This window comes from Adiantum capillus-veneris, chromosome 23 (genome assembly GCF_014529385.1).
Source record: "Adiantum capillus-veneris isolate H3 chromosome 23, ASM1452938v2, whole genome shotgun sequence".
Classification (NCBI taxonomy): Eukaryota; Viridiplantae; Streptophyta; class Polypodiopsida; order Polypodiales; family Pteridaceae; genus Adiantum; species Adiantum capillus-veneris.
The window spans coordinates 55,447,617-55,470,018 of record NC_140953.1 but is presented as its reverse complement, the minus strand read 5'-3'; the positions used below and the strand labels follow the sequence as shown (position 1 = coordinate 55,470,018).

At 42.8% G+C, this 22,402-nt stretch overlaps 1 protein-coding gene across 1 annotated transcript in view; it reads left to right on the top strand.

Annotated features, from left to right (window-relative positions):
• Window positions 1-1,253: 1,253 nt before the first annotated feature.
• The window catches only part of LOC147427807 (uncharacterized), a 38,995-nt gene continuing 17,846 nt past the window's right edge, over window positions 1,254-22,402 (top strand). Inside the window, exon 1 of the mRNA XM_086496469.1 lies at window positions 1,254-3,189. Coding sequence (XP_086352595.1) covers window positions 1,804-3,189 — 1,386 coding nt within the window. The 5' untranslated portion in view covers window positions 1,254-1,803. The remainder of the gene's footprint in view (window positions 3,190-22,402) is intronic.

Genomic DNA, 22,402 nt, shown 5'->3' with positions numbered 1-22,402 from the left:
TATATTTAGCGCGATTAAGGGCCTATATATGGCACAATTGGGTGGAGAAGAGCGTGTGGCTGTCCCTAGTCTCTCACAATGAAGAAGACCATGATGAATTTCCCTCACAAGCTTGGTTTCACTATTCCGTAGACAAAAAAAAGAATGTTGAATACATTATAAACTAGAAGTTAGTGAATGAAATTTATTGAAATGGACACATGAGCCAAAAGGACCAGAGTCCATCTACTCTTACCTATGATTATCGATCCCAAACAGACAACTATGAACCTCGCAACACCTCCTTGAGTTTTTATGATTGGACCAAGGACTAGCAATTTGACTGCTTAAACCAATCATCGTTTATATAACACCTTATAACGATTGAAGTGAATAATAGCAAAACATGGCACATGCAAGACATCATCAACAGAACCACGAATCAATAGAAATGAGAGAGATGAAAACACCTAGGATCTCACAAAGAATGAAACTTGTTCAATATACCTACAAAAGTGCAGGTAAAGTTTGTTAATTAAGTTTGGGTCACAACTTTAGAGTTTGATAACACCCAATCAACTACTCCAAAACTAAGGCGTGATCAAATTCACGACATAAACAATGTGTCCGTTATGCTGGTCCACCCACTATTTGAGTATCATATCGTGGCCAACACCCCGATAGTAGCAGACCTTGGCGCTAGGGTTGCCAAAGCGAAGCTGCGATTGTTGTAGCTTGCTTGGGAAGAGGGTAAGCAAAGCAACTCTCTACAAAATGAAGCGCACGTAGGTTTGCATGACAAATTAAGCTTAGCTGTGCAAGAGAGACAAGGACTCGAGGAGATTTCCCTGATCCTCTTCACACAGTACAAGACCTCCAATAAATTATGATAAAATCTATGACAACATAGAGATTAGTTACTGCCATGATGCCTTGTCTCTAAAGCCTACTCAAGAATTTACTACTTCCAGTGTCGTGACTCATAGACACCACTTCCAGTCATAGCTCATCATATTGAAGCCAAAAATCCAATTTCGACAAATAGTGGCTTTTTTTAAAGCACTCAAAATAGAACTCTAAATTTTTACCTGTTTTTCATTATCAGAAAAATAAGCGACCTTCGTCCTTCTAAATGGCCAAAAAGTGGCAAAGTTACCAATTTTCTTCAAGCTAAAAGTTTGCCAGGAATTATCCATTCGATCATGGCAAAATACTCTCTAGGGGTGAACCCTCCGTCCCATGCCACCACTTTATCAATTTGAGGGATAGGCCTGGGATTTGGCTGCTGCCCGAGGGCGAGAGAGAGAGAGAAGGAAGCAGCTGTGGGGATGGCTGTTCATCATGGAGGCCGCAATGTACTCCTCCGTGACCTAACGCATTTAGATGTATAAAATTGGGCTCATTACGGTACGCCTATAAATAAAGTTGGCGTGCCTGCTTCTTCCTCCAACAGTCTCTCTCTCTCTCTCTCTCTCTCCCCCCCCTCTGGTCTGCGTGGGCATCGCTGCTCTGCCTCCCCCTTTCCTCATTTTGCGTTGTTTTGTCTTGGGCATGTTTGCCCTCCGCCACTCCCAGCTTGATGAAGCTTCTGGAGCTTCCGTGACGTCCATTATTTGTCTTCGTTTTCTCCATTTTCCTCTGCTTGCTGCAATGGCAGTCCTTGCATTATCAAGCGATTTCTCCTTGCCCTTCATCGAAAGTAGCCCATCCCCTCCTTGTTAACTTCTCACGATGCCTGTTGGCCCTCCATCTTGTTCTCAGAAATCCAGGATATAAACGCTAGGGTTTCCAGTTTGCGTTTCTCCGTTGTCTTCTATCATTTCAATGAGGATTCGCAGACAACCTCAGCCTCCGTCCGCAACGCAAGTATCTCGAGCAGAGAATTCCAGCAATGGAAGCTTGTCCTCTTCTGCAGTGGCAGAGCCCAAAACCTCACCTGTACCTGAGCGTGATATAGAAAACGTACTGCATGCTAGCATCGAGGACCTTTCTATGATATACTCTGCATCAAAATTTAGGGCCTCTGTGAACTGGCTTGATAGACTCAGAGTTGCAAAGGGATTCCCTGTTGATCACAATCTTGGTGTTGACGAAGTTCTGTCATCGCGAGCATGCTCGCCTGAAGAAACACAGCGTTGTCGTCTTGAACAAGATGGTCCTCCCTGCCCAGAGCAGGAGAGTAACATTGGAGTAGATACGGCAGGGGGCACAGACAACAGGCGATGCAGAATTCCAGAAAGCTCGTCCTGTGGAACGTCTGTTTCCGATATCAGGCATGCGAAAGCCGCCCCCAAGTCCCTTTCTTGCAGCAATGGTGCTACAGAAGTGGAGTCTCTACATAGCCATACATTAGTTGAGCACCCATCAATGCCGCTGCAGGACGTGTCCTGTGACCATGGTGTAACGCAAGTGAATACTCCTTGCAGCCAAAGCTTGGAACACCCACCATCTTTATTGGTGATTGCAACAGGAAATAACACTGCCAGACGTAGTGCTGTGAGCAGAGACAAATGTTCTAGGAGTACTGTTATCCAAAGGTCATCGTGCCAAGATGGCGGCATTGAAACTGCTCTTTCCCAACTTTATTTCAATATGTTCGCAGATTTATTCTGCATGGAATCATGTGGCACAAATTCTCTGATCCAAGCAGATGCTAAGAGGCGTCAGCGAAAGCAAGAAAAGCCCAAAGTTTGTTCAACCTTTGCAGATCTGGATCCTCCGTCCGCTGCTGGCCCTTCAATGCAGCTCCAAACTTGTGAATTTGACACTTATCCTACAGATGCCATCGCCTCAGTGAATCCAACTGGAGAGTCAGAGGTGGCCGCCCAGCCAAAAACAGATGTTCCAAGCTCTTCACCAGAGGTGCAAGGAGCAGAACCCACATTGAGTCAGCTGAAGAAGGCACCAAACAACGTCTCTACAGCTGAATTGAAAAAGAAAAGGAATGTTGACCTGGATGGGGTATCTAAGAATGATTTATTTATCATTGATACAAGTCTTCCGGGATGGAGAACAGAGAAGCTCATATTTAGAAAAGGCAATGGTTGGAGAATAAGAAGTAAGGGGACCATTTTACCTGTTAAGGGGGCCTCCACTGATTCGGTACTGAAGGACACAAAGAAACAGGTAAAGGTGTCACTTTCTAGCAGCAGCAAGGTTGAAGCCACCAAAGAGCAAAAGCAGCGGGAGTCAGACACCTGCATAGAGAAGGTACATTTGGACGGTTTTCTGTCATCACTGCCTTTTACAACCATTAATCCTGTTTTCAGTTTAATACTATGCACTCTGCTCATAACGGCTTTTACTCTTTTGTGATTTTCTATGCACATGCACTTAATATTCAAGGCCAAGAAAAGTTTCAAGTTAAATTTCCAAGCCGTTTTTCCTTAAAACGGTCTTTTTGTTGTTCTCCTCAACACTTGTAGATGATTAGTAACAGTCGTGCTGAGATCAGTTGTACGATCTTCTATTATATAACGTGTGATCTGGGGCACTCAAGAGAATTTTTCACGTAGTTGGTCACGTAGTTGAAATGGCTTTCAAGAAACTTGCTTGTTGCTACTTTATTGCATAGAACCACTAATTTGGCTGCTGTCTTCTAAATACAGTCAAGTCCATAATTATAGTCCACTTTATTGTAGGGATTTACCTTCAATTTTGAGGTGTATAATCACTTCTGAGCACAGAAGTAATTTTGGATGGTTATGTTTGCAATTGTCTCTATATATGTGCTCATTGAATCGTCAAAGAAACCAGGCTTTCTTCATCTTGTGAATAGTTTCATGTTGCTCATGAATTGTGGGAGCTTACGGCATAGAAGCTGATTTGTAATTTTTAATAGTTCTGAAACGAAAGCCAAAAAGTAGGGTTAAATAGCTAAAATGTGCTGTAGTTAGCCGTTCCATCTTTATCTAACTTTTTGTATGTAGCAAGATTGAGAACTTATTGGATGAGGCCTCAGTCTTATTATCATTCTGCCATGTCGTATTGTTTGTGAGCAGATTCTCTCAAACAAACAACAAGATGTTTCTTTGCACTCCTCTAGTGATTGCTCGAAGTAGAGATGTCAGTAAAGAGTTTCAAAAGCTTAAGGTGTTTGTTGTAATGTTTCTGAGGAGATACTTGCAAACAAAAAAAAGGGTGTTTATTTGTGCTTGTGGTAGATAGTGGTTGCTCAAAGTAAGGTTTGTGCTTGTGGTAGATAGTGGTTGCTCAAAAGTAAGGTTGACATCTTGAGGTGCAATTTTGGGTAAATGTAATAGTAAGACACCTTGTCTTTTCGAGGCATCCTCACCGTGCTTACTATCTCCTCCTCCTTATTGAAGATGATGAGGTTTTCAGCTTGGTGACAATCAAGGCCAAGTATACAACCTCTTGCAAAAATGAGGGGGTGGGTCACGTGGTGTGCAATCAATAGTCAACATGCATTGATGAGATCTGTCACAAAATGATGACGCGTACCAGGCCACCCCACCAAATAGAAGAGAGAATGGGGATACGCGTTGAGGCGCCATTGTATAGTACTGCCCGCAATTTGTAGTGAAAAATTCGACGCAAAATCTTGAACCATAGTTTCTTCAAACGCCAATCAAACGGTTAACATAGATGAGTTTGAAAGTATGAAACAAGTTTGATTCGACCCTCTTCGTCGAATCAAATGTGACCTTAAATCTTTTTTATCTTTTTTCACATGCTTCGTAGCATTCAAGCCCAAAACAAGTCTTGAGCATTAAAGAAAAGAGATTTATGACAAAAAAAACAGTTATGTAAGTGTCACAAGTTGGAACTTAGGACTTAAACCTAAATAAAACCACCAAGCATGATACACTGGAAAAAGATACACACGAAACATGGAATCACAGATTAGACAAACACAAGTAGACTAGAGACAAGTTTACAGGTTGCAAACACTACCGCTATAAATTTGTAAACTTAAAAGTAAAGCCAAATCCATCTCTCCCTCCACCTCGTCCTCATGCAAGGAGCCATCTTGATCCTCCTTATCATCATCATAGTCATCATCAACATCATCCAAAGTCCTAAATCCCTAATGGTTGAAAAAAAAGAAAAGAAGGTCAAGTTTGAAACTACATTTCAAACTCCCAACTTTATCAAATGTTTGAAAAACATTTCAAACGAGTTTGAATCCAACTATGTCCGGTACTGTACGTGATGACATGGCACAACTTTTGAATTCTAGAGTTAATAAAGCAGTTGACATATGGCTTTTTGGGGCGACTGTTTTTAGCAGGTTCTACTTAACAATGATTCTAACAACGACAAATTGGTTGATGATCAACATGAAAAATCGTTGATTAAGGTTTCACAAGTTGCAAATCGCTGACAAAATCTGCAAGTTAGCACTTGTTAAAGTGAGTTGTGAAGTATTCGAAGGATCCTAATTTCTAAATATGCAAAATATGTGAAGGATCAACCGATCTCAGAATTCTATGCGAGGTGGTAGAAGGTTTCCAATTTCTCTCAAATAGGCAATGAAAGTAAAAAAAAAAGGCCAAAATCTACTATGAAGTGTCACAAACTGCTGACGTGTCAAGCCATTGAAGAACGGAGCCGACTTGCAGGTCCCGGCCAAAGGGCCTAAACCCTAAGAAGAACAAGCAACAACAGAAGAAGAAGTCCTACCAACTTATGGGACCCCGTCTGATGTGGGCCCACGAGACATAAAGGAATTAAAATAAAGTAGGACGCACATACACTTGCGCAGCAGAGCCGATGACGTGGCTTCCATACGGACGCTCCGGATTTTTTGCTGATTGATGATGTGGCACACTATACGGTTTTTCGCGTTTTTGCGTTGACTGTTGACGTGCAGTTGTACAGATTTTCATAAATCTCGCTGACAGCTTTTGGGCATTGCTTTTTGGACCAAATGCTTTTGAGTTTGAAGCCTTTTTATGTAAACTACTTTTGGGCCTAGGGCCTTTAAATATGAGGCTAGGGCTCATTCTCTGGTATGCTTCGTGGAGAAGGTGCAGAGTCTGGAGTACCGGCTTGTACTGTGTTGATGCTATATAAAGAAATACCGAAAGGGGTGCCAAGGTTTGGGGCCAATACTTTCTGGGGTGGAATACGGCCACTCCGTGTCGGGTGTCGTCTCTCTCTCTCTCTCTCTCTCTCTCTTTCTCTCTCAGTTCAATTGTTATTGAAGTGCTAAAAGTCTGTTCAGTCTGTTCTTTTCTATTGGCAAGTGGTGCCCGTCTTGTGACAGTGGTATCAGAGCATCAGGCGTGTGCTTTTTTGAAAGCATACCGGTCCTACAAAAGAGTAGACAGAGCAACCCAGAGACTACAGGAATTTTATTTGGAGTAGCTCGGTGCTCCGACCCTGGACCTATTAGCCACTCCCACCCTTACTTCATCGTACTTCGGACGCACTCCCGTCTTCATTGCTCATGTCTTACAGGGCATAAGCCATAAAAGATCGCTTGCAAGAGATGCAGATGTTCATGTCTATAGCTACCAAGCCATACACTCCAAGGACTTGGCAAGCTTTCAATAAAATTTTTGCCCGAAGTTATATGGTTTCTGACATCTTCCTTCGGAGTGCAACTTCTGGCAGAGTGGGGTATCCTGAAATGCTTGCCATGGAAACCCTAGCAGATCATAACTTGAAATTTCTCGACATCTCTTAGTAGATGTCTCTTCACGAGCTGATAACCTTGGATGCCCATTGCGATTGCTGTCTTGGGACTACCATCACCGCCAAAGAAACACTGTCTGTTCAATAGCGGATGGACCATGCTATGCTTGGTTACAACCTTATGGAAGGAATCTAACCCTAATTTTTGGTGCAGGTTACAGGATAAAAAGTCAGTCGACATTTCGAGCTCAAATGATGTCAAGATTGCTTTTTAAGTTTGAAATCTGTCTGAGAAAGTATTGTTTGAAACTTTCTTTGAAATTTGTTTGCAATGGATGGTATCTGTTTGAACCTGTCTTGGTGCCGATTTGAAATGTTTGACTCTGGTTTTAATACTGGTTTTTATGATTGGTGATTTTACTCCCGGGTGGAGTAGTGAGAAATGATGTTTGAGAATGCTTATTCATACTCATGGCTCGGACCCTTGCGGTTATTTATGGAGGAAGTATTGAATGATTGAAAAGTGCCGTTTTTACTCATGGCCCGGACTGTGGTTATTTACGGGGGGAGTATTGTTGTTGTTACTCATGGCCCGGACCTGGATGGTTATTTACGGGGGGAGTATTAAGAAGTCTGAGTAGTGGTTACTCTCAGCACCTCGAAATGACGCAGGCTGCGGTCTGGGGGGCGTTTGGTTGTAAAGGCCTCTATATCTCCCGGCCCGGACCTTTTTAGTTTATGCGGGAGGAGTGATGAGGGAGTCATTGAATATCTCTCGGCGCGGACCTTGTTAGGTTATGCGGGAGGAGTGTTCATCGGCGGCTTTATGTTTCTATGTCTTGTAACATGCATATGTGAGCATTTGTGTTGCATTGTGATGTGCCAACCACCGAATATTCCTAATTGGATGAGATTGCATGGGTATGTAATTTTTAGTGCATCAAGACACCCGTGGAAGATGAGTGCCGTCTGGGTGTGATGGCTAATTTTACTACGCCGGAATATCAAGAGTTCCGATCTAGACGAAAGGAGAAGCCAACTCCTTGATCAAAAGAGCCGATAGGAGAAGCCAACTCCTTGATCAAAAAGAGCCGAAAGGAGAGGCCAACTCCTTCACAAAAAAAACAAAGAGCGTCCTCAGAATGACCCTCGGAAATTTTTGAGCTAACTTGAGTTGTTTTGCAGATATGCTGTAATCGCGGACGTTTACTTTCTTTCAAGAAGGGGGGATGTCACAAACTGCTGACGTGTCAAGCCACTGAAGAACGGAGCCGACTTGCAGGTCGCGGCCAAAGGCCCTAAACCCTGAGAAGAACAAGCAACAACAAAAGAAGAAGTCCTACCAACTTATGGGACTCCGTCCGATGGGGCCCACGAGACATAAAGGGATTATAATAAAGCAAGACGCACACACACTTGTGCGGTAAGCTGATGACGTTGCTTTCGTACGGACGCTCCGGATTTTTCGTTGACTGATGACGTGGCAGACTGTACGGATTTCCGGATTTTCGTTGACTGATTACGTGGCAGTTGTACGGATTTTCGTAAATCCTGTTGATAGCTTTTGGGCATTGCTTTTTGGACCAGATGCTTTTGAGTTTGAAGGCTTTTCATGTAAACTACTTTTGGGCCTAGGGCCTTGAAAGTTGAAATATGAGGTTAGGGCTCATTCTCTGATACGCTTCTTGGAGAAGGTGTAGAGTCTGGAGTACCGGCTTGGGTCAATACTCTTTGGGGTCAAATTCTGCCACTCCGTGTCGCGTGTCGTCTCTCTCTCTCTCTCTCTCTCTCAGTTCAATTGTTATTGAAGTGCTAAAAGTTTGTTCAATCTGTTCTTTTCTATTGGCACATGGTGCCCGTCTTGTGACATGAAGTCTTCTCTTTCGACATGAGAGAAAATTGATTGAGCCATGGAGAGCAAGATTAAGTTCAGGAAACACTCTCGCAAGGGACGGAAGTCCGAGTCTTTTCTTCGCTATCTTCACCGATAATCCACTTTTTAGGATTTAGCTGAGAAGGGATCTAAAAGGAAACACCTTTCACGTGTTCGCTTTGAGGACGACTTCAGTTCTTGTTCTCCTTCTTTATCTAATTCCACTCTAGTGTGGAAGAAAGACAATAGTCGAGAAAAACTAAGTTTTGGAGCTGCGGATTAAGAAAGCATCACAAGAAATCACGTTGTTCAGATCCAAATACTCCTCCATCTTCCGTCGATTCTGATGATGAAACTTACACCTTTGGAACCACTTTTGGTATAAAGAAGAATCATTTGATTCAAGAACCGAAGTATGACAATTTGGAGTGGAGGAAGGGCTAGAAAGAATCTAAGGAGGGTGGTCAAAGCGTAAAGTTTTACACTTTTTCGGGCCATAAGGATAAACATAAAGCCTTGTCCTTTATTCAACAATTCGATACTGCTTTTTCACGAGGCAACTACATAGAGGCTTTCAAAGTTAGAAAAGCAGCTTCATTTTTGAAAGGCAATGCATAGACGTGGTAGTGAACGCTTTTGTTGCACGGCAAGGTTCCACGATGATCGGTGAAGTTCGAACGTATGTTTGCAATCATCTTATTGACACCACAATATGAAGCTGATGTATTGACGATGTGAACCACCTTCACATGAAGGAATACGACATCATGTCTACATATAATCAAAGATTTTGGGACACTTTCCTACAAGTAGCTTCTTTCCAGAAGGTGTCGCTAAAGCAACAGATGGAGAGAGTGTTACGGTCTTTCAATATTACTGTTTGAAGCCAAAAGTGGCTAGCATTCAACGACTTATGGTACATTCTATGGACAATTACTCCATTTTTCCTTGTTTTTTGACATATGCTATGGATGATCCAGTGTCCAAAGCTTTAGCTAAGGACTCTTCTAAGGGAAAGAAGGGGGCTAGAAAGATTGTTTATAGAAAGAAATCCACAAACCGCTAGTTATCGGCCGAGTAGAGGGCATAATATTATAAAGCAGGGAAAGTGCTAAAGGGACACATTCTTGCTAAGTGTCTAAAGAAAGAAGAGAAAACTGAAGACAAACCTAAAACTTCAAAGGCGATTGAGGACAAAGCAAAGACAAAAATAGGACTCGTACCAGTTTTCATGGAGAAGCCTCTATATCACGAGGTGAGAGTATGGAGCTCTAGAGAGCATGGGACAAAGGATGAGATTGATTGCATTGTGAGGGTTACTCCACATCATGTATTGGCTAATGTTGAAAATGAATAAAAATGATTTTTGTGCATATGGAATTACTATGAATTTATTGGAACCAATTGATCTAATAAAAGAGGGGGAAGTTAAAACCTAACCCCTAGTGACTTAGAGACTTGTAGAGCATCGGTTGTGCGGCCTAAAGGCTAAAACCCTAAAAACCGAAAGCTTGAACTCCGAGGTTGACTTGTGTAAATTGCGTTGACATGACACATGGTAGGCTGCATTGAATCCTGTGTTTTGCGCTTCTGTGCTGATATAGTAGGGCTATACGGATTTCCGTGTTTGGTGTTGGCTGTTGATGTGGCAGATTTTTGCAGCTGTACGTGGGGCTTTTTGGGAGCATAGGCTTTTGTGTGTTGTGCTTTTAGTATCGAAGCTTTTTGGGGCTTTGCTTTTGGGCATCCCTTGCAAGGTAGGATCCGTACGTACGTACGGGTACGTTTGTACAGTATGGTGCTGTTTGGATTCGTACTGTATGGTTTGGTGTGGTGTGTGTGGAAAAAAACCCCATCGTGTCGGCAAATTTCAGTTTGCCCTTCTTAAGCCTTATCCCAACGCCTTATTTTGCAGACATTTCGGCACAACTTTCATCTGCAAAGCACACATGAATGTCATTGCAGTGGTGAATATAGGAGGGCAAGGGTTCTATATAAATATCGGCCTGTTAGCCACGCTGTAGGTGAGTGTGACTGGTAGGGCCAGTAACCCGGCATTTGAGTAGGCTTGCAGTGTTCATTTGCATATCTAGCGTCATCATCTTGTGTGATCCCTCTCGGTTATTGTCTCTCGTGCCATGTCATCACTTTTGTGACGAGATGCGGTTTTTAATTACTATGCCAAAAAGGGGTGGGGGTTGTGTTTACTATGCCTTCTCTCACTATTGTGTCCTCATTTTTTGAGTGTAGGAAAATGGTAAAGCCTCTAAGTGCAAGTTTTTCTAATGAGCGTCTATATTTGGAATCTGGATCATATTATTACTTGTGAGCGAATTTTTGTTGATATTGTTAAGCTTGAGAGAGTGCAAAACTTGCCCATTCTGAAGAATGTCCGCCAAGTAAAGTTTTTTTTACGCTTCACTGGATTGTTCCGCAACTTTATCAAGGTCTCTTCCAAAGTTGTTGCTCCACTGCCACAACTTTTGAAAGGAGGGATGAAATAACTAAAGAGTTTGGGACCTCATTGTAAAGCTCTACGGCATTGAAACACTATTGCATTAATGGTACCTTTTGTGGACCCTAGCAAGCCATTCGTTGTTGAAATAGATGCTTGTGATTATGTGGGTTGGTGCAACACTTTATCATGATGGATGTACTTGTGCATTTGAAAGCAAGAAGGTTTCTAACGTTGAAGTGCGTTATCCACCTATGAGAAAGAGATTTATACCATGGTTGTGGTAGCATTATTTGTATGGCTCTATTTTTCGTCCGAGTTACGACCAGTTGTTATTGTGTTAATTCTTTCTATCTTTTGTGGTGCGTATGCCCTATCAACTACCTCATCTTTGTGCTAATTTTTCCGATTTAATGCTTCTTTTAGTGCTAGGCTTCATTATGGCTGAGTCTGCCCTTGATCTCCTGAGTCATGACAGAAACTCAGTACGTTGAACTTTGTGTTGATGTATGCTCGTGTGTGTGTGTGTGTGTGGTGTTGTGTTTGGGAGCATATGTTAGTACCCAGTTCTACACCCACTATTGGGCATTGACGACGTTAACGGGGATGTCGTGGTATTTAGTCAATACTATGCATGATGGAGCTGATGGTTATACTGTCTTGTGGGTGACTACCATGGGTCTATACCTTGTACTTTCCTTTATGGGTGAATCTGGGCTTATCCTGGATTCATCTAGGTATATTTTTTAGTTGTATAGCGGACATGCAAACTTCACATTGTAAAGTTTTCGTCCGAGTTACGACCAGTTGTTATTGTGCTAATTCTTTCTATCTTTTGTGGTGCATATGCCCTATCAACTACCTCATCTTTGTGCTAATTTTTCTGATTTAATGCTTCTTTTAGTGCTAGGCTTCATTAAGGCTGAGTCTGCCCTTGATCTCCGGAGTCATGACAGAAATTCAGTACGTTGAACTTTGTGTTGATGTATGCTCGTGTGTGTGTGTGGTGTTGTGTTTGGGAGCATATGTTAGTACCTAGTTCTATACCCACTATTGGGCACTGACGACGTTAGTGGGGATGTCGTGTTATTTAGTCAATACTATGCATGATGGAGTTGATGGTTATACTGTCTTGTGGGTGACTACCATGGGTCTATACCTTGCACTTTTCTTTATGGGTGAATCTGGGCTTATCCTGGATTCATCTAGGTATATTTTTTAGTGTATAGCGGACTTGCAGACTTCACATTGTAAAGTTTTCGTCTGAGTTACGACCAGTTGTTATTGTGCTAATTCTTTCTATCTTTTGTGGTGCGTATGCGCTATCAACTACCTCATCTTTGTGCTAATTTTTCCGATTTAATGCTTCTTTTAGTGCTAGGCTTCATTATGGCTGAGTCTGCCCTTGATCTCCTGAGTCATGATAGAAACTCAGTACGTTGAACTTTGTGTTGATGTATACTTGTGTGTGCGTGTGTGTGTGTGTGGTGTTGTGTTTGGGAGCATATGTTAGTACCTAGTTCTACACCCACTATTGGGCACTGACGACGTTTGTCACAAGACGGGCACCACGTGCCAATAGAAAAGAACAGATTGAATAGACTTTTAGCACTTCATTAACAACTGAACTGAAAGAGAGAGAGACGACACGCGACAGGGAGTGGCGGAATTCCACCTCAGAGAGTATTGGCCCCAAACCTTGGCGCCCCTTTCGGTATTTCTTTATATTTTGCATCAACATAGTACAAGCCGGTACCCCAGACTCTGCACCTTCTCCAGGAAGCATGCCAGAGAATGAGCCCTAACCTCATATTTAAAGGCCCTTGGCCTAAAAAGCAATTACAGTGAAAAGCCTTCAAACTTAAAAGCATTTGGTCCAAAAGCAAAGCCAAAAAACTGCCAGCGTAAATCACGGAAATCCGTACAGCCAACCACGTCATCAGCCAACGCAATTTTCGAAAATCTCCCTGTTGCCCTTAGGGTTAGGGTTTCTATAGTTTTAGGGTTAAGGTCTCCAGAATTAGGGTTTGCAGGTTTTAGGGTTAGGGTTTCCAGAATTAGGGTTTCAGCAGTTAGGGTTTCTGGTAGAAATTAGGGTTAGGGTTTTTGCTCTCGGGTAGCCACGTCATCTGTAAGGTGGCTCCATTCTTTAGGCTTTGACACGTCAGGAGTTTGTTACAACGTTAGTGGTGATGTCGTGGTATTTAGTCAATACTATGCATGATGGAGCTGATGGTTATATTGTCTTGTGGGTGACTACCATGGGTCTATATCTTGCACTTTCCTGTATGGGTGAATCTGGGCTTATCGTGGATTCATCTAGGTATATGTTTTAGTTGTATAGCGGACTTGCAGACTTCGCATTGTAAAGTTTTCGTCCGAGTTACGACCAGTTGTTATTGTGCTAATTCTTTCTATCTTTTGTGGTGCGTATGCGCTATCAACTACCTCATCTTTGTGCCAATTTTTCCGATTTAATACTTCTTTTAGTGCTAGGCTTCATTATGGCTGAGTCTGCCCTTGATCTCCGGAGTCATGACAGAAACTCAGTACGTTGAACTTTGTGTTGATGTATGCTCGTGTGTGTGTGTGTGTGTGGTGTTGTGTTTGGGAGCATATGTTAGTACCTAGTTCTACACCCACTATTGGGCACTGACGACTTTTGTCACAAGACAGGCACCACGTGCCAATAGAAAAGAACAGACTGAACAGACTTTTAGCACTTCATTAACAACTGAACTGAAAGAGAGAGAGACGACACGCGACACGGAGTGGCGGAATTCCACCTCAGAGAGTATTGGCCCCAAACCTTGGCGCCCCTTTCGGTATTTCTTTATATTGCATCAACACAGTACAAGCTGGTACTCCAGACTTTGCACCTTCTCCGGGAAGCATGCTAGAGAATGAGCCCTAACCTCATATTTAAAGGCCCTTGGCCTAAAAAGCAATTACAGTGAAAAGCCTTCAAACCTAAAAGCATTTGGTCCAAAAGCAAAGCCAAAAAGTTGCCAGCGTAAATCATGGAAATTCGTACAGCCTGCCACGTCATCAGCCAGTGCAATTTTCGGAAATCTCCCTGTTGCCCTTAGGGTTAGGGTTAGGGTTTCTGCAGTTTTAGGGTTAGGGTTTCCAGAATTAGGGTTTGCAGGTTTTAGGGTTAGGGTTTCCAGAATTAGGGTTTCAGCAGTTAGGGTTTTTGGCAGAAATTAGGGTTAGGGTTTCTGCTCTCGGGTAGCCACATCATCTGTAAGTTGGCTCCATTCTTTAGGCTTTGACACGTAGCAGTTTGTTACAATGTTAGTGGGGATGTCGTGGTATTTAGTCAATACTATGCATGATGGAGTTGATGGTTATATTGTCTTGTGGGTGACTACCATGGATCTATACCTTGCACTTTCCTTTATGGGTGAATCTGGGCTTATCCTGGATTCATCTAGGTATATTTTTTAGTCGTATAGCAGACATGCAGACTTCTCATTGTAAAGTTTTCGACCGAGTTACGACCAGTTGTTATTTCCTAATTCTTTCTATCTTTTGTGGTGCGTATGCGCTATCAACTACCTCATCTTTGTGCTAATTTTTCCGATTTAATGCTTCTTTTAGTGCTAGGCTTCATTATGGTTGAGTCTGCCCTTGATCTGCGGAATCATGACAGAAACTCAGTACGTTGAACTTTGTGTTTGATGTATGCTCGTTTGTGTGTGTGTGGTGTTGTGTTTGGGAGCATATGTTAGTACCTAGTTCTACACCAACTATTGGGCATTGACGATGCTAGTTGGGATGTCGTGGTATTTAGTCAATACTATGCATGATGGAGCTGATGGTTATATTGTCTTGTGGGTGACTACCATGGGTCTATACCTTGCACTTTCCTTTATGGGTGAATCTGGGCTTATCCTGGATTCATCTAGGTATATCTATTTTTGCTGCACGGGTTGATCATCACTCATTGCGCTATGTTTGTGATCAGGGTGATCTCAAAGGTCAGAAGGCTAGATAGGTTGAACTTGTGCAAGAGATTTGACTTTGAGATCTGCTACGGGAAAGGATTAAGCAGTCGATGCATTCAACATATTTTTGACATTAATTCTTTATTCATGGCTGAAATCTTGACCTATTTTTATCTCTCTTCGTGGGCTATGTTGTTTGATTGTCAAAAGTTGGCAAAATATGGAACAAGATTGAAATAAAAAGTGACTCGCATACATGTTTGGGTGATCAGGACACCCAAGTGAGTCATGTTGAAGAGATGAGATAGAGACAATATTCTATTAGTGGAGAATATTGTTGAGAGATGGTAAAGTATGTGTACTGGAAATTAATGAGGTTCGACAAAGGATTTTATTTGAATGCCTTGATCTTTATAGCGTTGGGGCTCGAGGCAACCAAAGAACTTTAGCATTAGGGTAGTACAACCTTGGCACTCCTCCCATGTAACCCCCTATTTGTAGAAATAGGGACTCCCATGCCATCTTCCCAGAGCTTTGTTGGAATGAGCCATGCTCCATAGGACCCTTGTCCTCACATTATCTGTAATGGGATGGCACCATGTGCCAACCAGAAAGAACAGATTGAACAAACTTTTAGCACTTTAAAGAATTAAAATGGGGAGAGAGAGAGAGAGAGAGAGAGAGAGAGAGAGAGAGAGAGAGAGAGAGAGAGAGAGAGAGAGAGAGAGAGAGAGAGAGAGAGAGAGAGAGAGAGAGAGAGAGAGAGAGAGAGAGAGAGTCCAACACACTCCCTTGGCATGCCAAAAGCATCTCACATGAAAAGCACTGCTTCTAAAAGCTACTGGTCCAAATGCAAGTGCCCATAGGGCTGTCTGTACAACGTTGCGACGTCATTGTAGATTTTCACAATTCTCGAGGTTGTCCATACAGCATGCCACGTCATTAGCTGTCCATGTGAATTGTGTGTGTGAGTGAGTTTTACTTTATTTTAATGTTTAGGCCCCTTGGCAAGCTTCTGTACATTGGTCGGGTTAGGTTTTTTTATCCGAACCCCTTATTTTATCTCTAGGCCACTCAACCGGACTTAGTAAGTTGGAGAGTCTTCTTCTTCTTCTTCTTCTTCTTTTGCTAGGGTTTAGGCTCCTTCGGTCGGGATCTGCAGGTTGGCTAGGCGTAGGATTAGGGATGTCCTAACCCCCTCCATCTTCAATGGTTGACACATCAGCAACTTGATTGTGTTTTGCAAATATAATGCGGACGATTACTCTTCATTCAAGAGGGAGGGTCAATCCGAAGGGTCATTTAGTTTTTGCATTCTATATCAAAGCGCTTGATATTTTGGCGTAGCAAATTTAGCCATCACACCCAGGCTGCACTGATCTTTAAACGGGTATCTCGATTCACTAAAGGTGCATACCTAGGCAATCTCACCCATTTGGAAATATTCAGTGGTTGACACATCAGGATGCAACACATATGATTACAAATGCATGTTACAGGACATAAAAACATACAATCTGCGGAAGAAACGACGACGAGAATTTGAGTAAAGTATCTACATTCTCACAACTGCGCTTTAAAACAAGCTCTTAAATCTGGGGTCTCTATCTTGACACAATAGATTTAGGCCTCCCATGTAATCGAAAGATGTGCGATACAAACAGATTTGCCAAATGGTTGGCCTTAAGGGCATGTTTGTTGAATCTATGTATGATAGTCCAAATGCCATGATGCTCACTTTGAGTCTTGAAAAGATCAATATGGAATTATACATTCCCATTGTCTATCTGGAATACGTAAAGGATGTAAGAGTCTTGTCGCTTTGTGCTTGCCATACTTCACTTTATGATATACCAAACAAATACGCACAAACTCGTCCACATCCTTCTTGAACTGATGCTAATAAAAGTAACTCTCAATTGCCTTGAGCATTGCCTCTAGTCCCCTGTGCCTAATAAAAGGAGGATTGTGACACTTCGTCAATACATTTTGCCGCAAACCGCGTGTAATAGGCAACACGATCTTCCGTATCAAATAACCTTCTTTAGAGAACTGTTTCCCGACTCAACATCCTATCAAATATCTAACCAAAATCTCGGTCCGTAGCATACTACTCTCACATCTCTCGAGCATTGCTGTAACAATGGATATTTGTGGCTTGCGAGACAAAGCATCCGCAAGTTCATTCTTCTTGCTCCTCAAGGATACTATGTGGAAGTGAAACTGTAATGACCTGCTGAATGGATGACTCATCTAAGGCACAAAATCATGACCGAAAAGACTTGAACAAAATCACGACACAAAATCACTTGTACTTCGTAGACAACATGAGAGTGGGGGAGTTTGGCCCTAGAGAGTATTGGCGCTCAAGTCAAGTGTCCCTTTTGATATATCTTTTATATTGATGAAGAGGATTTACAATTGTGTGATCACACACTTGGCCAAAGAGCAACATAGGCTAAAGACAGTCCTTCAAAAAAATTCACTTTTAAATTTTTTTCCCAAGAATGCAAAAGTCAATTGTTTTTAAAACTGGCACCCAAAACGTTGTACAACATCCCACAATTTGCGATAGAAATTGCGGGTCGCTCAGCTGTAGGTTGCATCAAATCCATATCGCTACATCATTGTACTGCCACATCATCAAGTTGTCACATACCCCTCTCCTAAAGAAGAACAATTGCCCACGATTACACGTGCGTACACAAATGCTCAAGCGACATGTTAACAATTTCTTTCCCATGCAGTCATGCGAACAATAGCGAATCATCTGACATATTCACATAACTTCAAGAGAATGTTGAAATCATTATCTTCAACACTCATCACACAAACCACAAAACATAGATCGAGGGATCGTTTGTATCAAGTGTTCTTGTGTGTCCCTGCACGATATATCAATTGTCACAAAGTGACGACGTGGCAATGAGCATGCTAAAGCAAATACTAGATGAGTGATGATGTGGCAGTTGACAACTTAAAACAAGCTACAATTCACGGAACATGATGTGGCAGTTGGCAGTGTAAAACACACTGCAATTCATGGAAGGTGATGTGGCATCTGAGCCGCAAATAGCAGGGGTGTCACAAATGGGTGATGTGGCAGCAGACCTGGACACACTCACCGAGTGGCCGGTAGTACACGTGGCAGACAATTCGGCAATTCCGAAAATTCCGGCCAAAACCCGCTGACAAGCTGACGTGGCATCCGTACGGAATTTCCGTAAATCACGGCACAAAAAGCGGGCAGTAAGGATCTACGTTGGTTGAAAAATTTACTGGCAGCTTTTGGGGCTTACTACTTTATTTTTGGGAAGCTTTTAAGTTTAAGAGCTTTTGATTTTGGGGCTCTGCTTTCTGGCATCCCTTGTACCAATAAATAAGTGGGCTAGGCCCTCACTTCTTAGAGCATCTGGACGTAGAGTGTGAGAGTGAGCACCTACCCATGCTCTTGTACTTTGAACACAGATCAATACAAAAAGAAATACCGAAAGGGGCGCCAGTCTTTGGGGCCATTATCTCTAGGCACGGAACTACGCCGGGCCGTGCCGACTTAATTGTGAAGTGTGAACTGTTCTGAAGTGAATCTTTGCTGTGTCGCGGTAGAATCTTGACTTTGGGTGTCCAAGTTTGTTACAGTGGTATCAAAGCGCGGCCAATTTCTCTTCTATCGGGAAATCCGATCCTTTTCTCGCGGCACTTACGGTGTGAGCGGGATGGAAACACACACGCCTCTATAATGACCCGACACACTCTTGGGATGATACACACACACATTATGGGGCACCACTCGGCTTACACAACCAGCCTGGCCGAGACAGGAAACACACAGACGGAGTGAGAAGAGAGAGATTTCCCACTTGCCCACTCAACACTCACACATACACACTCACACACACACTCTCAATTCAGCTTAAAGGAGGCAAATTGCTGTTGTTTAGACTCAATGAAGCTCAGCCCAACACCAATGGGGCAAATAGGTTACACAGTATTGAGGAAATACACCAGATACAACCACAAAGTTAAGCAGAGGCTTCACTCACCGGAGAAGATTACACAGAAAAATAGCAGAAAATCTGTGAGGAATTTGGCAAAATGGACAGCGCTATTGCGTCCGGAACGCCCAAAAACCCCACCCTACAATGTCACAGTGCTCAAATCCGACCTCGGATGAGCAGTTTAGGGCCAAAAAATGCTCCAAAAACAGCAAAAACACACTTGCGGCTGTTCCTCCTCTCTTCTCCACGTTTTGTTTTGGTCTTCTCTCTGTTTTTTCAGTTCCCACACTTAGCTTTATTAGTTGGGCACCCTTGGCCTTTTAGATGACCTCAAACGGACCCCGATTAGGCCAAAAACTGACCTCGCAGTGCATAGTTGTCACCTTTTTGCATCATCCGCACACCTGGCACTCAGTTTTTCCCAATAATGCATCTCGCAACCATGTGAAGTGGCCCCAAAAAGCGGTCCTCATGATGACCTTTCTGCATAAGTATCACAAGAAAACACCCAGGTCGTGTCCGTACTTCTCCGCGTGCAAGTATTGACCCCGTTCGACCTCCTGACGCCACTCGATGCCATCTGACGCACCTGCTTACCTCATGTCGTCAGCCCGCGGATAGCTTCCTCGAGAAGTTTTACGCGCTACCGACTCCTCCTTATTGTAGAAAAAACACACTGGTACTGATAATAGTGAAAATCGCTGCACTATGTACACCCTGTCCTACCTGTACACACGTGGGCCCCATGTAACCACCTGGCTATGGAAATTGGGCAATCCTTTATTCGATGCACCATGCATGTGTATGTACATATGCGCAATCCCTTGCTCCAAAAAACTCCTGACATAATTGGCCCATCCCCTAGCCTGCTAGATCATTCATGATCAGCAGTAGCAAAAAGCGATATGAGACTCGCCGCATCACAAGTCTCCTCATCCCTCACCAACACTGCTTGATCCACAGACAGCTCATCTTGCTCCACCATCATAATCTAGCATGATACAATTAAAGACGCAATCCATTTACCCTTGACTTATGTAGAATACCATCCAGGTTAGCCAGCTGATATGTGCCATTTGGAAAACACTCCACTACCTTGAAAGGGCCTTCCCACTTAATTTGAAACTTCTTTTGGAAGGTGTTGTCTAGCTTATTGTTGTAGCGCAAAACCAAGTCATGCTTCTTGATACCCTTACTTTTGACCTTTTCATTTATCTTTGCCAAAGCCTTATCCTGCATTTGCCCATAAGGCTCCAATGCGCTCATCCTATCCAACTGGACCTCTTGTAACTGCAAGAGCCTCTCTTTGAATGCATCACTAGGCGGCCCAAGCAACTTCTCTAACATCTTGACCGTAGGCAACTCTACTTCCACAGGCAATAGTGCTTCCTTTCCATACACCAAATGAAATGGAGTAAACCCTGTACCTGTCTTCACCGAAGTACGGTAAGCCCATAATGCACTAGAAAATTCCAAATCCCAATTCTTTCCTTGGTGCTCTGTCACTTTAGAAAGAATTTGTACCAACTCACCATTGAATCTTTCATTTAAGCCATTACACTGCGGGTAATAAGGAGTGGTATGCTGGTGCCTAATCTTCATCTTTGTGCATAAGAAGTCTAGCAGTTTAGCTCTAAATCCTGGTCCCTTATCTGAAAGTAGCTCTAATGGCACCCCAAACTTGCAATATATTTCATCATACACAAATTTTGCCACATCCTTTGCAGTGATCTGTTTTACTGCTATAGCCTCTGCCCATCTAGAGAGATAGTCCACTGTCGTCAAGATATAGCTTTTGCCCTTGCTTGTGATAGGTAACGGGCCTATTGCATCAATCCCCCACTTTTCAAACACATCAAACGCCATAATGGTTTTTCGTAGCTCTGGCTTCAACACTCTCTTCCCAAATGCTTGACACCTATTGCAAGACCTACACCAATGGTGAACATCCTTGTGCAAACTAGGCCATACATACCCCTCTTGCAAAATCTTATGCAAGGTGATCTTTAGAGCAAAATGGCCACCACATGCGCCTTCATGATTTTCTTCCAACACTCTGTAAAGCTCCTCCCGCCAAGGTACACGTCTCAACACGAGATCAGCCCCTTTCATGTATAAGACATCACCAATCAATTTGTACCTGTATGCTCTACGCACAAAGCCATACTTCTTAGACTTCTGAATCTCCTTTGGAATGATTCCTGTTAGCAAAAACTCCTCTTCTTGAGCCAAACTTTCCCGGCCATGATAAAGAGGTAAAGTGGTCCTCAACACAAATAGCTCCCCAATCATGCCTTGAGCTGCTTCATGTGCCTCTCCATTTAGAGCACGTTCAATGTGTCTGATGATCCATGCTTCAAACTTTTTTAACAGGCCTTTAATTCTGAAGCACATTTCCTTCAATGAGGTGTTCTTGCTCTTCCACACACCCAGCACTTGCTTCACCACTAACAAGGCACCACCTTTTATGCTCAACCTTCGAACCCCATGCTTCAAACAAATGTGTAATCCGGATTCCAGAGTAGCATATTCAGCCTCATTGTTACTATGAGCATCCAATTTGAATCCTCTCTTGCATACTAGCTTCCCCTCTGGATCATAAAGTGCTATACCCCCTGAAGCTGCATCATGGCTCTTTCTGTATGAACCATCAAAGAACAACACATGTGTATTGCTGATCTGTGGCACTTCTTCAACTACCTTTCTCACCACCTCTTCCTTAACAATAAGGGGATTCTTCTTGTAGGTCAACAAATCAGCTAGGGTAGTTATACTATCTTCCACTAGAAAAGAGAACTCAAACTCTTGCAGCTCAATTACCCATTTCTTCACCACATTTGACATGTTAGTACCATTAATTAACTGTGGCAAAAAGGCATAACTCGTCAAGAAAACAAAAGGCCGTGGTAGCAAGTAATGACGAAATCGTCGACAAGCAAATATTACACTGGCCATCACTAGCTCTACTTCCGAGAACTTTCTCTCCGCTACCAACTTCACTCGGCTTGCACAATACACTGGCCTCATATAATGGCTGCCCTTCCCCTTTTGCAATAGCATGGCTCCAATGGCATCATCCCCTACTGATGGATTTACATAAAACACTTTCTCCCAATCAGGAGCTTGCATGGAAAACAACCCCCCTAACACCTCTTTCACCTCTTGAAACACTTCTTCACACTTGTCATTCCATTGCAATGGATCATGCTTTGCCACTTGCTGTAATGGATAAAGAAGCTGCGAAGACAATGGAATAAACCGTGCCATGTACTTCACTTTGTGTATAAAAGTTGCCAATTGCTTCGTACTCGTAGGTGATGGAAGAAGAATAATAGACTTAACCTTATTTGGATCAGCCTCAATGCCATTTTCTGACACCATGTGGCCCAATAACTTCACCCTTGGCTGTGCTAGATGACATTTCTTTGGATTTAGTTGTCCTCCACATTCATCATATCGAGCCAATACCATCTGCAGCTTCTCATGGTGTTCAGCCCTACTGCTATAAACACAGAAGTCATCCATAAAAGCTTTAACACAACTACCA